Below are 14,973 nucleotides of genomic sequence, written 5' to 3' on the forward strand. Positions count from 1 at the left end.
CAGGCAATGTACCCTGCACCACCTCTCCCAGGGTCTTGTCCCTCTTCTAGCTGCCACAGGTCCCTCTCTTCTGCAAAAACTCTCCCATGCTTCTTCACAACGCCCGCTTCTGCTCCAGGCTCCACCCACAGCTAGGGCTCTAGGCCTTGGACTTCTGGCTGACTACTTCATTAAGTTCAGTTTTGTAGGCTTATTTCTGCCTCCGGGTCCAGAGTCGAGGTCATGAAGGGCCTGGCCCCTGTACCCACTGTCCTGTAGCAGGTGCTTCGCTGAAGGAGCCAAAGGGAAGAGATGGAGGAGGCGAGCCAGCTGCCACGAGCTTGGCACGGGCCAAGGCCTGTGTGCTCGGGCAGCCCAGCGCTGCCAGGGAGTCTCAACATTGGAGTCACAAGTCATTTTTGAACAGCTGCTCCGCTCCCCCCCCACCCCCTCCGCGCCCTGTCATCTGTCACTTTTCTTCCCGCTTCACCCGACTTGATAGGAAGGAGTCTCTGTCTTCTCCTCCATCCTTTCTTTCACTCTCAGGCTCTGGGAAAGCGCCCAGTCTTTCGTTCCCTGGACACCCAGCCCCATCTCACTTCCCCTCTTGGTTTCGCCCAAGTGAAAAGCAAAACTTTCTGAGCCCTGCGGTCTGGGAGCCGCGAGGGGCGGCGCGCGCGCGTGCGGGCGGGCGGGCGGGCGTGCAAGGGGCCGAGGCTGGAGAGGAAGCGGCGGTCCTGGCAAGGAGGAAGGAGCCTCCCCTCGGCTCTGCCCCCTGCCCGTTTCCCACCGCCTCCCGCGGCCTCCAGCGCCGCCGGCACGGGCGCAGCAGGCGGCACGATGCAGGGCGGGGGTCCTCGGGGCGCTCCGGTCCACGGCCGGAGCCACGGCGCAGGTAGGGCCGGGGAGTCACGAGGAGGGCGAACGCGGCCTGCCAAAATCCGGGCGTGGCTCGGGTTACAACTCTGGTCCTACCCGTCCTGGTGCAGGGGAGGGAAACCGAGGCAGGGAGCGGGGCGTGCAGGGTGAGGGCGGTCGCGTCTCCAGCTGCCACTGCAGCTCCTGTCCTAGCACGTCCCAGCCCGGTGACCACGGACGATCCCGGAGCGCAGTCAGCGGAGGGCGCGCCAGGTCGCTTCTTCTCAGCGCGTGTCGGGGTGACCCGGCAGGCGTGGAGTGCGCCCGAGTGTGGGTCGGTCCCGGGGCTCCCTGCAGCCAGCCTCGGGTGGCCGGCGCAGATCCTGCGGGGACACAGGGCGAGGTTGGGAGAGATGTGGAGAATCGCAGCCCGCACTTCCCGGGGGGCTGCTCGCCGCCCACTTCCGATTGTGGACTGTGACGCGCAGGGCAGCGCGGGCCGAACAGACAGACCCACTCCATTTCCTCTATCAGCCTGGGCCACCTACCAAACCCCGGTGATGACATCGAGTTAAGTGGGTGGCCACTTTTTAGCAATGAAGAGACCTCAGCAAATCACTGTCAGAAAGCTGAGGAAATGAGCATGATGGTAGCACACGCCTCTAACAACCAGCACTTGAGAGACTGAGACCAGAGGATTGCAGAGATTTTTTCTAGGACAGCCTGGGCTACAAAATGAGACACTATTTCAAAAACCAAAGTCAAAACGGAACAAAAACCAAGCATGGAGCCCTGCTTGAGACTGGGACTTTGCAGTTGGCATGCAGTGGTGAAGGAGAGAAGGCAAGGGACTGAGGCGCTTCTTTTAGCCCCTGGAGCCTCTGTTTCCTCATCTGTGAAAGGGACACTAATCACCAGCCTCCTGGTCTCCTTAACTAGGTTGTGGGAAGACATTTTTGCAAATGGGAATTGGAAAACAAGGGTGTGGGCTGAGAGTCTCTGTACCCCAGTCCTAGACTCCTGTCTCAGTTTGCCGATTCGTAAAATAGAGTGGATTTCCCTGCATCCTCAGTAGGGTTGTTAAAGGGTTTAATGTAGCAGGGGAACACAAAGCCCTTGGCCCAATGACTGAGATACACAGTAAGTTCTCAAAAATCTCTTCGTTCCCTAGGCTAGCCTTAAACTCACTGCATACCCCAGGCTGGCCTCCAACTTGCTATTCTCCTGCCTTGGCCTCCCAAGTGCTGGGATTACAGGTGTTCTCCACTATGCATGCGTCCTTAATTATTATTTTGACCATGCAAGACCTAAATAACTAGAGGTGATAAGGGAATGCCAGTGAGAGTTGGTTGGAGTCTGGATAACCGGATATTTTAAAAGACTTTTGGCATCTTGCATGGAGACTACTGAGGTTCAGCCAGGACTCTGCCCACAGCAAAAAGAGCCCTGGATGAGAAACCTGCTTTCTGACTTGTCACCCCAATGCCAAGTTTTCTCTTTTGTTTACAAAAAAAAAAAAAAAAGAAAAAAGAAAAAAAAAAGAGAGAAAAGAAAACACTTGGGCTGTAATACTGTCTTCTGCACCCAGAGTGTTGCCCTAGGATCAATGAAGCAGAGTGTCTGGAACTTGTAGGGCCGGTGCCAGCCTGCAGATGCCAGGCACCATGTTTGCAGGGACTGCATGGGCCAGGCACTTCTCCTGCCTTTCTATGGAGTCCTCCCCAAACCTGTGTGGGGCTGGTGTTGCAGTCCTCATCTTTGCTTCGGGTCAGCAAGGTCTGTGGTCATCCTGCCTGTTGCCCAGGTTGTCAAACAAGGACAGAGGGCTTAGAACCCAGGTGCAGGTGTCTCTAGTCACTGGTTGAAGGGGAGGCATCAGGTGGAGCCGAGGTTAAGAGTAGACTATGTCAGGTCATAGGTAATAGTGTATCGTATATCTCTATTTCTACCCTTTGTATCTATCTTTATCATCTATCTATCATCTGTCTGTTTACCTAATTATCTACCTATATGCAATCCTAGGGATTAAACTCAGGGCTTTGTGCATGCTAGCCAAGCACTCTGTCACTCCATCATACCTCTAGCCTACATTTTTCACAATTGTAGATCCTAAGAAAATAAGAGTAAATCTCAGAAAGAACTTTGAAACACACTAATTTGTTTGTGTGTTATAAGGTCCTATGATGTCTTTTTGCAGAAGAATAATGAATTATGAAAGTTTCTCAAATAAAAAGGCATTAAACTTTTAAAGACTGTGTCATGAAATCTCAGCTGAAAACTCAAAGGATTTAGTGAATGCTTTATTTTGACATTTGAACTTGCTGGAGGCAGGAGGGTGGCCTGTGAGGTAGAAGGTTTTGGTTGGACAGTCACTCTGCAGGGTTGGGCCCTAGGACATGGCTAGGTGCTATCTGAGGGGAGGGGAGGGGTTTCAGAGAGGAGAGCCAAGGCTGGGGCTGTGTTACAAAATTAGTTCCTAGTTCCTCCATTTCTGGTCGGTTTTGCCTTTTGTAGGAAGCACAGAAATGGGCACACTCGTAGAAGCCTCCTCACATTAGAACCATGGACTGTCAGCAGAGCAGACAGCCCGCGGCCTCCATCCCTCTGTGCTTCTATGCTGTGCTCATCGGTTCACATCTATTTCAAAGACGGGATGCACACCATTATTACTTTTATTAAGTGATGTAAGTGATACTTGCTCACTGCTCAAACATGAAGACATTTGGGTAGAAAACAAGCCAGCTTTTTGTGCTTATTAAAAGTCTTCATTAGAAATAATCTTTATTAATTTGTGTGTGTGTATGTGCATGTATGTGTGCACAGGTCCAAGGAGGTTAGAAGAAGGTACCAGATCCCATGGAGCTGGGAGTTACAGGGTGTTGAAAACCACCTGATATGGGTGCTGGGAACTGAACTCAGGTCCTCTGGAAGATCAGCATATTCTCTTGACTGCTCAGGCATCTCTCCAGCCCCTAAAAACAACCTTAACATTTTGATTGAAGAACCATTAGATATACAGTTGTGGAGGCCAGGATTTTATTGTGGTTTCAAGTTTGATGTTAGACCTTTGGAGCAAAGAGATAGCAGTAACATAGACTATAGCTGGGCCATGGTGTTGCACACTTTTGATCCTAGCACTTGGGAGGCAGAGGCAGGTGAATCTCTGAGTTTGAGGCCAGCCTGGTCTATAGAGCAAGTTCTATAGAGCAGCCAGGGCTAGAGAGAGTAACCCTGTTTCAAAAAACAACAACAGAAGAAGAAGAAGAAGAAGAAGAAGAAGAAGAAGAAGAAGAAGAAGAAGAAGAAGAAGAAGAAGAAGAAGAAAAGAAAGAAAGGAAGGAAGGAAGGAAGGAAGAAAGAAAAGACTAGCCATGTCAGTATCTGAGAGTAAGAATAGTTGACATTTTAGATTAGGACTATTAGATAAGAATTAGACTTGTTCTTTTATAATAATAATAATGATAATAATAATAATAATAATAATAATAACAGCAATTGATATTATATGCTCTGTTTTCATGCCACCCTGGCTACCCACATGCCTTGGGCAGTCACTCTGGGTTTGGAGCGGGCCTCTCCTGGCATGGCTGGGCCACCTATGTTGGTCATTTGTCCCTTGGCATCCTTCAGTAAGGGTGGCTTTCTGCTCTAGGGAGTCATCTGCCGCTTGGGCTTGACTCTAAGGGCACTGTGGGGACAGCTTCTCGAATGGCTTCTGGACAGCCTCTGAGTCCTTATGATCCAGATGCTTTGGAGATTCAGACTCCACTTTCCCTTTCAGAGTCAGGGCCCTCCTGTTTCTCGTGGAGCACGGATTTTCACATTAAGCAGAAGAGGGGAGGGAGGAGGGCTGGGGCTGCCCGTGGATGAAATATTGGTATTTGGTTTGGGGAGGTGGTCGGGGCTCCCAAGTGTCTCTCTTCTTCTCCCTGCCTTTTCCTTTGGTGACTTACCTTTTGTCATAGCTCAGGAAATGGATAAGGCTTCCTCCAATCAGCAGTATCCCTGTTCACTGACAGCAGTAAATGGAATTCTCCAGTCACTGCTGGATGGAGCTTTGAGTTATCAATTTGGGATATAACTCACTTGGTAAGGTACTCACTGTACTTGCAATGAAGCCCTTTGTTTGATTCCTTATGTTTAAAACACTCTAGGTGGTGGGGGCACATCCTTAGCACTGGGGAGGCAGAGACATGAGGATCCCGGATGCTCGTTGGCCAGGCAGCCCAGATGAACTAGTGAGCTCTCTATTCAATGAGAGACTGTCTCAGAAAAGGCAGAATGTGAAGTGAATGTCACCTGCTTGCCCCTGCACACACATGCATGGACATTTGCGTTCACATCTCTGCATACATTCTGGTAGGTAAGACTTTGATGTCTCCATTTAACAAGTACAGCTGTGGTTAAGTGTGTGTGTGTGTGTGTGTGTGTGTGTGTGTGTGTGTGTGTGTGTGTATCTTCTATGTAAACCAAGCTGCTCTTGAACTCAAGATCTTCCTGACTCAGTCACCTGAGTGACTACATTGTACTGAGTGAGTACAGGTGTGCCCTGCTGTACGCCACCTTAAGAACTATATATCTAGAGACCCAATTAGGGGAGAAGCAACAGCCCTACTGCATGTGTTAAATGCATTAATGGGGGCTGGAGAGACGGCTCAGCAGTTAAGAGCACTGGCTGCTCTTCCAGAGGTCCTGCGTTCGATTCCCAGCACCCACATGGTGGCTCACAACCATCTGTATTGAGATCTGATATCCTCTCTGGCATAAAGGCATACACGCAGACAGAGCACTTATATACATAAAATAAATAAACAGATATTTAGATGTGTTAATGATTAACTCCGAGTCACCAATAATGCATCAATATTGCATTAAGGAAAGAAATATAGGCCCTTCCCCTTGGAGTCGTTTAGCTGAGAGTGAGTGCTTAATTTACTTCCTGTTTCCTGTAGCTTTGTCCTCTGTTTTATGAGTCTGAATCTGTGCCTGCCTGGAGGCGGTCTTGTGAATCTGTGTCATCCCCCCAACCCTATTCCCGCTGGATGTCTGTCCCTAGCAACGGGCTTTGCTCTGTATTTATTGAACAGCACAGAAAGTATCACATGGGGGAAGGAATGGGATACTTTACAGAAATCCTTAACAGTTTTTTTTACAAAGATCAAGTCTGATTCCAACCGACCCAGACAACAAACACTACTACAAGCATCATTGCTTATCAGTCAATATCCATAAATGGGTATTCCTTTTAGAAGACTGCTTTCAACTTCTGTATTTGCTGCTCTCAGCAAATGATACACTTGCATTATCTGGGTCATGGGCATGGAAGAGTACATAACTTAAGATTATAGCTATGCATTAGCTTAGGTTGTAAGAGTTGATTACATGGGAAAAGGCAAGTTAGGTTGGTTGTTAAATTGTTCTCCTAAAATCAGATTAAACAAACAGGCTGAGTACACAGAAGGGCAGCAGTTTTAAGTTTTCCGTGACCTCAAGGTGTGTTACTAACGGCAGCTGTGGGGTCCAGCAAAAGTTCCAGTCTCTTAAATATAAGAGATGTTTTTATAATATTGTATTGCCACACCCTACATTGTCTAGTCCATGTCAAGTTCAAGTTCATGCCCGTTTCCAAGTCACACAGCCTTGTTCTCATCCTGAAAACGAGGGTACAATTCCACATGTCCAGCTGCAGCATCTGCCTGTGATGGCAACGCTCTTGTCCGTAGGTGGGTTTGAACTCCGAAAGATGCAGGTGAGCGTGTGCATTCCTGAAGGGAGGGGCTGTCTTCTCTGAGGATCCCTCAGATGTCCAAGCATTGAGAGCTGTGACAGTGGGGGTCAGCAAACCTGGCTCCTTATTCCACAAAAGAGGAAAGTGGGCATTGACACAGAGCGGGCCTGGGATAGAGCTCGGTGACAGAGTATTTACCCAATATACATGGAATCTTAGGTCCTATCGGCACTGCCTAACAAGCAAACCAAGAAAGAAAACAGAAAGACATATATATATATATATATTTTTTTTTTTTTGGACAGGGTCTCACTATGCAGCCCTGGTTGCCCTGAACTTGCTTTGTAGACCAGGCGGGCCTTGAACTCATGGAGATCTGCCTTCTTCTGCTCTCAAATGCTGAGATTAAAGGCATGTACCACCCCTGAAGAGCAAGATATAGGTTCTTTTGTTGTTTTGTTTTTATTTTTGTTTTTTTGAGACAGAGTTTCTCTGTGTAGCCCTGGCTGTCCTGGAATGCTCTCTGTAGATCAGGCTGACCTCGAACTCACAGAGATCTGCCTGCCTTTGTCTCCCAAGTGCTGGGATTAAAGGTGTGCGCCATCACCACCCAGCCAAGACATAGGTTCTTAATTTCTACTTTTGTATAGTTTGTCAACTGAAGAAGCTGTATGTGGTGACTCATACCAGTTATCCCAGCACTTGGATTGGAAGGCTGGCGCAGGAGGATTGTGAGTTCAAGGCCAATCTGCACTACAGAATGGGACCCCGTCTAAAAAAACCTAACCATGCCCAAATCGAAGGATATATTGGTTCATTCATTCATCATTCAACCTTTTTCATCACTCATCATCATCATTCATTCATTTATTGAATGTCTAGTTGACTTATAATCTGAACAGAATTAAACTCACAGATTTGAAGGTATCAACTTGCAGCTTCATTTAGAGCAGTAGTTTTCAATCTGTGGGTCTTGACACTCCTGGATTAAAAATAAAACCCATCTACTCTGCTCATTGTCTCATCCATCCATTCACAAATCAGGTGTGTGTGTGTGTGTGTGTGTGTGTGTGTGTGTGTGTGTGTGTGGCCTTTGTAATTAAAGCATCTAATATAAGTAGTGATGGAGAGGAAGAAGACCTTCCAGTGATCAGCTAGGGAAAAGAACAGAGATAAATTTGGTTTCTCATACCTTAAATTCACTGGAAACTTAGGATCATGAAAGCTGCTTTGTGGGCACAAATCCTCTGAAGAATAATTTTGCACATTTTGCTCTTGTTAATATTTCTCTAGTGCTTTGTATCATAGCCAGGTGGAGAGTAAGGAGAAAAGTGTAGCCTGCTGTGCTTGGGGCCCGGACAATGCATGTTCAGTTTAAACAGTAGTTGAAGGGTTTAAATTACCTTGTTTCTATTAACTATTAATCCTGTTGTTTTACTTTGTCTCATTATAGAATTCTCCCCGAAAGACAATAATTTTCCAGTGGCTTCCTCCCTCTGTATTGTGTCTGTAGTCAGGGATACTCACTTGGCTCCTGTTGCCACAAAGGTGTGTCTAACCTGTGGCTCTTGTGCCGCATGCAGCCAAGGACAGCCATGAATGCATCCCGATACAAATTGGTAAACTTACTGAAAACACTGTAGGTTTTTGGGGGGAGGGAAAGTGTTTCAGTTGTGTGTCAGGTGTGAACATTTTAGAGGACAACATTATGTCACAAGGTCACAGATTGGAGGTACTTGGTACATACCATACTACGCATAGTAGGCTATTTAAAGATGGAGCACACTGTCCCTGAGGTCTGTCCGTCTAGGGGGAGATTTAAACAAGCCTGGTGCTCTTTGCAAGATTCTTAGGTGAGCCTTCTATGTGTTGTCCCCCAAATACCAGAAGCTGCCCTCTGGCTCCCTTACTGTGTAGTTTACTGTGACACCAGAAGGTCAGAGGCTTCTTCCTCTTGGGTCCATCTCAGCAGGAGAGAAGATGCAGGCATGTCCAGCTCTCTCTCTCTCTCTCTCTCTCTCTCTCTCTCTCTCTCTCTCTCTGTATGCATGCACATGTGCGTTTGGATGTGTGTGCTTGTGCAGGTGTGTGGAGCCCAAAGAAGGATGTTGGATTCTCTCTATCATGCTTATTCATTTGGACATTGTGGTTTTTTGTTTTTTGTTTTGTTAGACTGGCAGCCAGCAAGCTCCAGGAATCCTCCTCTCTCTGTGCCCCTCTGTGATGGGGTTTCAGACTCATGTGGGATCATGCTGTTGTTGCGTGTGTGCTAGGGATCGAAATTCAGGTTCTATTAGTATATAACAAATGTTCTTAACTGCTGAACCATTTCATCAGCCCTCCACCCCCCATCCCCACACTGTGTTACTTTTTGACATTGTAACAAGATGTTATCATCTACAAAGGCTGGGGAACCACATAACCGTGTTTAAAAATCTCATAATTTCTTAGATTGGCCTGTATTCATAGCTATTCTGGGGTGTGTGCTTGACTTAAATGGTCATTTCAATCAGAAAATGAACATATTCTGCCATTTTAACCTAATAGCTCTATTTTCTGGATGTTATGAGTTGGATAATTTAAGTATATTCTTTCATACATGTGTTGTGTGTAAATGCTTAAGACACCTGACATGACAAAGGGTTCTGAGGAAACAAAATGGAGTTACTTCTGTTCTGGCTAACTTTGGAATGGATTGGTGTTGACTTTGCTTTTCAGACTTTGTTTCCTTTGTTAAGGAGTAAAGGGTATTTTCCCTGACAATTCCTTTAGTTCATGGGGTACCCTTTATGTACATTGTATATTTAAGATCAATCAGAGTGGCAACAATTTCTAAAGGAGCAGCGTGAGTGTTTCAGAAGAGAAAAAGCACATTATCATGATTTTAATGGGGGAAACATGGGGATGCAGAGCACAGGAAGGTGGGGCAGAGCACCCCAAGCCAGCTCTCGAACTGCCAGCCCTCCAGCACCCCTGTCCCATCTCCCACCAGAGTGATTATCACAAAACGTCAAAGTTCCTGAATTACAGGGCAAGCGTGTCTTATCAGAGAGTACAGAGGGCAACAGAGGGCATGTGCTACTTGACCATCTTCCAAGTCCTTGGATGCCCAGCTTTGCAGCCTAAAGCCCTGCAGGGCTGGAGTGTGAGCTGGGCCTGGCACTGTGCCTTTTAGAGTATATAAACAGATGCCGTGACTGCTCCATGGTATGGTGAAGGGGAAGGTTTTTATTGTAGATATGAGGGAGAGCAGCCAGAGGCATCTGGAAGATTCCAGAGCAGAATTCAACATGACCAGCAGAGAGATGGGGAAGATGAGAGAGACAGACAGACAGACAGACAGACACAGAGACAGAGACAGAGAGAGACAGAGACAGACAGAGACAAAGAGGCAGAGAGAGACAGAGACAGAGAGAGACAGAGAAACAGAGAGAGACAGAGAGACAGAGAGGAAGGGGAGACAGAGAGAGACACAGAGACAGAGGCAAAGAGAGAGACACAGAGAGAGAGGCAGAGAGAGACAGGGAAACAGAGAGACAGAGAGACAGAGAGGAAGGGGAGACAGAGAGAGACACAGAGAGAGACAGAGGCAAAGAGAGAGACAGAGAGAGAGAGGCAGAGAGAGACAGAGACAGAGAGAGACTGAGAGACAGAGAGAAGGGGAGACAGAGATAGAGAGAGAGGAGAGGGAGACTGAAAGGGAGGCAAAGAGAGCACAGGCAAAAGAGGGAGCATGGTCGGAATAGCAGGGTTTTAAGGGGAATGAGTAGCTGGGGGGAGGGAGCCCACAAGCTGGAGAAGTTTAGGGTAGGGAAGGAGGTGAGAAGAGCTAGTGATACTTGTGATATCAGTACTTGTGATACTGAGGGAGCCTGGAGGCCAGCATGTGCTTTGGTATGCTAACAGGCACCACAGATAGCCATGTGTCCCTTCTGCCAGTGACAAGGAAAATGGCTCCTTTGGCAGAGGGAACTGGCTTCACAAACTCCAGAGGGACGCTGACTTTGGTCTAGCCACTAGAATTTGGGGAAATGGATTTTCCTTTGGACCTGACAGAGAGCAGCCAGCCGCAACAGTCATAGGAAGAATTCTTGGGCTAGTGGCATGCCATCTCAGCTTTGCAAGTCACTGCTGCAGGTGGTGATGGTGTGGGTTGCTGTGGAGACAGATGATCACACATACCAAGGACTGTGAGGGCTACAGGACCTGTGAGGTGCAGTCTGCCCTGGCCACATGAAGGACATCCCAGAACCATCAGGTCTTTGGGTTTTTCCCGTGCTTAATTTTGGTTTGGACTTTGAGTAACTTTCATCTCTGTGCAGTGGAGTCTGTATAAAGCCCTCTCGACTAGGACTCCGTTTGGTTTCTTCATGTGACTCTCACAGTTGGCTTCTCCTGGCAGAACGTTCTTGCAGAGGCAACTTCATACCTACAGAGGGCGCCCTGACCCTAAAGAAGGCCTATCAGCTTGTCAAGAATTTTTTGAGCCGTTAGGCTATAGGATGAAAATAAGCACACTTTGAAGGAACCTAACAAACCCATTACTAAATGCTCCCAGCCCAGCCCTGGGACGGAGCCACGCTGCCTCTGCCTCTCTGTAGAACTCCACTGGCTCTGTAATTTTTGGAACTGGTGCGTGTGAGCTGTTACCACCTCTGTCGCGCTGGTGACAGGACAGCCCACTTGGCCCCTGCTCAGGGTGTTCCTTCCGCATTGTCAAAGGCCCCTCAGTGCCGAGAAGGCCAGCTTGCTTCCTGGAACCCCACAGGAGCCATAGTCAAAGGGCTTTTTGTTTCAGCCACAGAAAACCCACAGGAAATGCCAGCTTCAGAGCGGCTGTGCATTCTCATTGTCCCTGCAGATCTGGCCCCCACCCACCCCCGTAAGGCATCAACTAGCGCACAGACAAACAGACTGAACAGTGGCATTTCAGGCGTCCGGGGGACTTTCTGTCCAAGTTCTCCTAGCAATGAAAGGAAAGAGCCCTAGCTGCCTTGTGCTTCCAGGGATGGTCATGGCATTTGCACAGAGCTGGCCTCATGGTAGGCGCTCGATTAGACTACTGAGGAGGGATGTCTTGATTCCAAGTCTCCACCAGCCCCGTCACCCCCTAGCTGCGTGGGTGGGGATGAGCCGTTTGATTCTCTCCCTCTGTCTGTGGGCTGAGCATGGCATGCCTGCTTCCTAGGACTGTCACAGGGGTGACAGGAGACAATATATGACAACTGTCACACAGTAGAGGTAGGCTGCAGTTGGAGACTTTGCCAGTGAGGTCCCACAAGAGGGGGCTGGTGGTCCCAGCAACTGGCATTCTACTTCCTCAGCCTAACACCCTCTTCTGAGGGGCAACTTTTGGGGTTTGGCCAATGGTCCCTAGGGAGCAGCAGCGGTGTGTCAACATGGGGAAGGTGACATTGCTAGTTCAGCTGGCCTAGCCTTCTGGAGGGTGTGCCCGGGGAGCTTTCTGTGGTCCCAGTTGGATCCTTGCATTTGCTCTTCCGCCGTCTGACTGCCCACCCTGGCTAGCTTCCGTGACTCTCCGGGGGTCCTGAGGCTGTTTGAAGGCTCAAACAGGAAAATGTCTGTTATGGTTAATATTAGATGGTGACTTGGTGGCAACTAGAATCACTGAAGAGAAGAGACAAGCCTCTGGGCATTTTTTAGGTTCTGAAATTGTGGGAAGACTCCCCCTACCCATGGACAGCACCATTCGTGGGCTGGGGTCCCAGACTGCACAGACAGGAGAAATCGAGCTGAGCATCACCAACATTCGTCTCCCGCGGCTTCCTGACGGTGGATGCAGTGTGACCGGTTGTCTCAAGCTCCTGCCACCGTGCTTTGCCTGCTTGGATGTTCCGTGCTCGTCCTCGTTCGCTGTAACTGTCAACCTGACACAGTCTAGAGTCACCTGAGAAGACGGTCTCCATAGAGCCATTGCCTAGCCCAGATTGGCCGTGGCATGCCTGGCGAAGGACTGACGTAACTGTTAATTGACGTGGGAGGGCCCAGCCCACTGCGGGAGGCACCATTCCCTAGACAGATGGCCTGGGCTGTATCAGAAGGTTAGCTGAGCATGAGCCGGTGAACCCGGCAGCAAGCAGCCGCTTTCCACCATGGTTTCTGCTCCGAGTTTCTGATTGAGTTCCTGCTCCGACTTCCCTCAGTGATGGACTGTGAGCTGAAATCTGAAATAAACCCTCTCTTCCCCTGGGTTGCTTTGGGTCAGGGTATTTTTATCACAGCGACAGAAGGAAAAGTGGGGCACTGACCTCTCAGGCCTTCAGTTTCATTCTTTCCTATGGTCTGAGTTAAACCTAACCTTCCCCTCTCCTCACCTCCCTCCCCCTTCCCTGCACCTAATGATAGTTTCAGAAGGCAGGATAATGGCCCCCAAAGACGCGTATGTCCGAATTCCTGGCGTCTGTGCATAGGTTCCCCCACATGGCTTGAAGGGTAGACGTGGTTAAGTTTAAGACTTAAGTCGTTGGATATGTCTCAGATCACCTGGTTTACTGAAGTAATTGTGGGTGTTTATAAAGGACGGGAGGAGTCGAGAGTAAAGGTTGGGGGTTTTAAGATGCTAAACTGTGGGTTTTGAGGATGAAGGGACCACAGCAGAGAGATTCCAGAAGCTAGTAGATTGTCCCCAGAGGCTCCCAGGAGGAGGATTGTACACTCCAACCCGGGGCCAGCATACACTTACCCTCTCTCAAGTCGTTTCTTGTCAGGGTTTTGGTCACAGCAATGGGAACGGCTGCTTCATAACTTCACCCAAGGCCGTACAGAGCCATCTCCCTTGAGCCTGTCTTCTCTCAAAGGCGTGTCTTGATAGGCTAATTGTGCCGACTCTGGCTGCAGAAGCCCTTTCTTCTGCGAAGGAGATGGCAAGCCCTCTACGGTGAGCCTGTGTGGAAATCTCTGACACCCCCACCCACAACAGATTCCCCAGGTGCCTGGATGCCAGGAGAATGTCAAGTGATTTTTACTTCCCCAAGGAAGTTTGCAGACCTCAGATCGCCAGACTCCTGGGACAGCATGGGGCTATTGCTAGTGGCACCCCCCCCCCTTGGACTACAGACATGAAATCTTCAGTTTCTAGAGAGGGGAAGAGTCTGTGTAGGCGAGGAGCTGCAGGCCCTACCTCCCTTGTCTGAATGCCAGTCTCTTCAGTGCCAACCAAGATACGGCTTAGGTTTTGGAGCCAACATTAAACATTCTGTTTGTTCAGTCCAAGGTCATCATTGCCTATAATCCTTGAGTTTTTCATGTCCTCCAAAGCCCAAGACAACGAGTCACTCCTGGGTCTCATAGCATGTCTGCCATCTTGTGTCCTGTGACTTCCACACTCCATCAGTCTCCCCAGGGGAAGGTTTAAAGACTGGGCTAACAGGGAGAGACAGATGGAATGCTTGGAGAACGATGGCAAATTCTAGAGCTAATCTGATTAAAGGGCATGGCATCTTTTCTCTAGCACACAAATAAAATATGACAATCAGTGTCAGCCGAGATACCTTCAGCTAGTTTTTAGCCTTGTTATTTGGTTTAGCATCTTTTAGCAACTCCCAGCATGTTGCTGAGGGAACTGAGAGAAGCAGCAATATCCAGGAAGGGGCTGCCCATCCCCTGTGCCCTTCTGACACGCTTTGCTCACTGGTGTGGGCCTCTGACGTTAAATCCCCAGAGGTGAAGGCAGCCAACTGGCTCCAATGAAGGAATGAAGGTTATTCCCACTCATTGTCGTAGGAGGTCTGTAACCCCTAGAGTCGGGAGACACCAGGGCTGCTTAGGATGGGAGGCTGCGGCCACAGAGAAGTCTCGGGAAGACATTGGTTGTTCACCCTGAGAATAGCTTCCTTGAGGTGGATTGATAGACAACACTGTATGTGGCAGAGAGGATAGCTCAGTGGGTAATGTGAAAGTGAGAAGATCAGAGTTTAGACCCTAATCTCATCACACCTGCAACCCAGCGCTGGGGAGAAGGAGACAGGTAATCTCCAGGGAAAGTTGGCTGGCTAGATGAGTGAACGTGGGTTCAGCAGGAGAACCTGTCTCAGTAAGTAAAGCCGAACATGATCCAGGAAGACACAGGCATCAACCTCTAACCTTCATGTGCGTGAATACACACATGCATGTGTAGCCACACACACCTATGAACGTGCATACATGCACACATGTCACACATGCAAGTTTACCTGGACCCACATGTTTTCATGCACACCTGCCACACACATGCCTACATCTGATGAGTTGGGGTTGTTTATATACCCGTCAAATCATCACCACCATCATACCCATTTCCTCTCTTGAGTTTCCCCTGACCCTTTTACTGTTGTTGCTGTTGTGTTAATGCCTTTACGTTTATTTGTGGGGAGAATGCACGTGCATAGTTGTGCATGCCATAGCATGTG

At 48.8% G+C, this 14,973-nt stretch overlaps 1 protein-coding gene across 1 annotated transcript in view; it reads left to right on the forward strand.

Annotated features, from left to right (window-relative positions):
• Positions 1-700: 700 nt before the first annotated feature.
• Positions 701-14,973, forward strand: part of Disc1 (DISC1 scaffold protein) — a 207,416-nt gene continuing 193,143 nt past the window's right edge. Inside the window, exon 1 of the mRNA XM_028889789.2 lies at positions 701-874. Within this exon, the coding sequence (XP_028745622.1) occupies positions 820-874 (55 nt within the window). The 5' untranslated portion in view covers positions 701-819. The remainder of the gene's footprint in view (positions 875-14,973) is intronic.

Source organism: Peromyscus leucopus, chromosome 5, assembly GCF_004664715.2.
Source record: "Peromyscus leucopus breed LL Stock chromosome 5, UCI_PerLeu_2.1, whole genome shotgun sequence".
In the NCBI taxonomy this organism is placed as follows: domain Eukaryota; kingdom Metazoa; phylum Chordata; class Mammalia; order Rodentia; family Cricetidae; genus Peromyscus; species Peromyscus leucopus.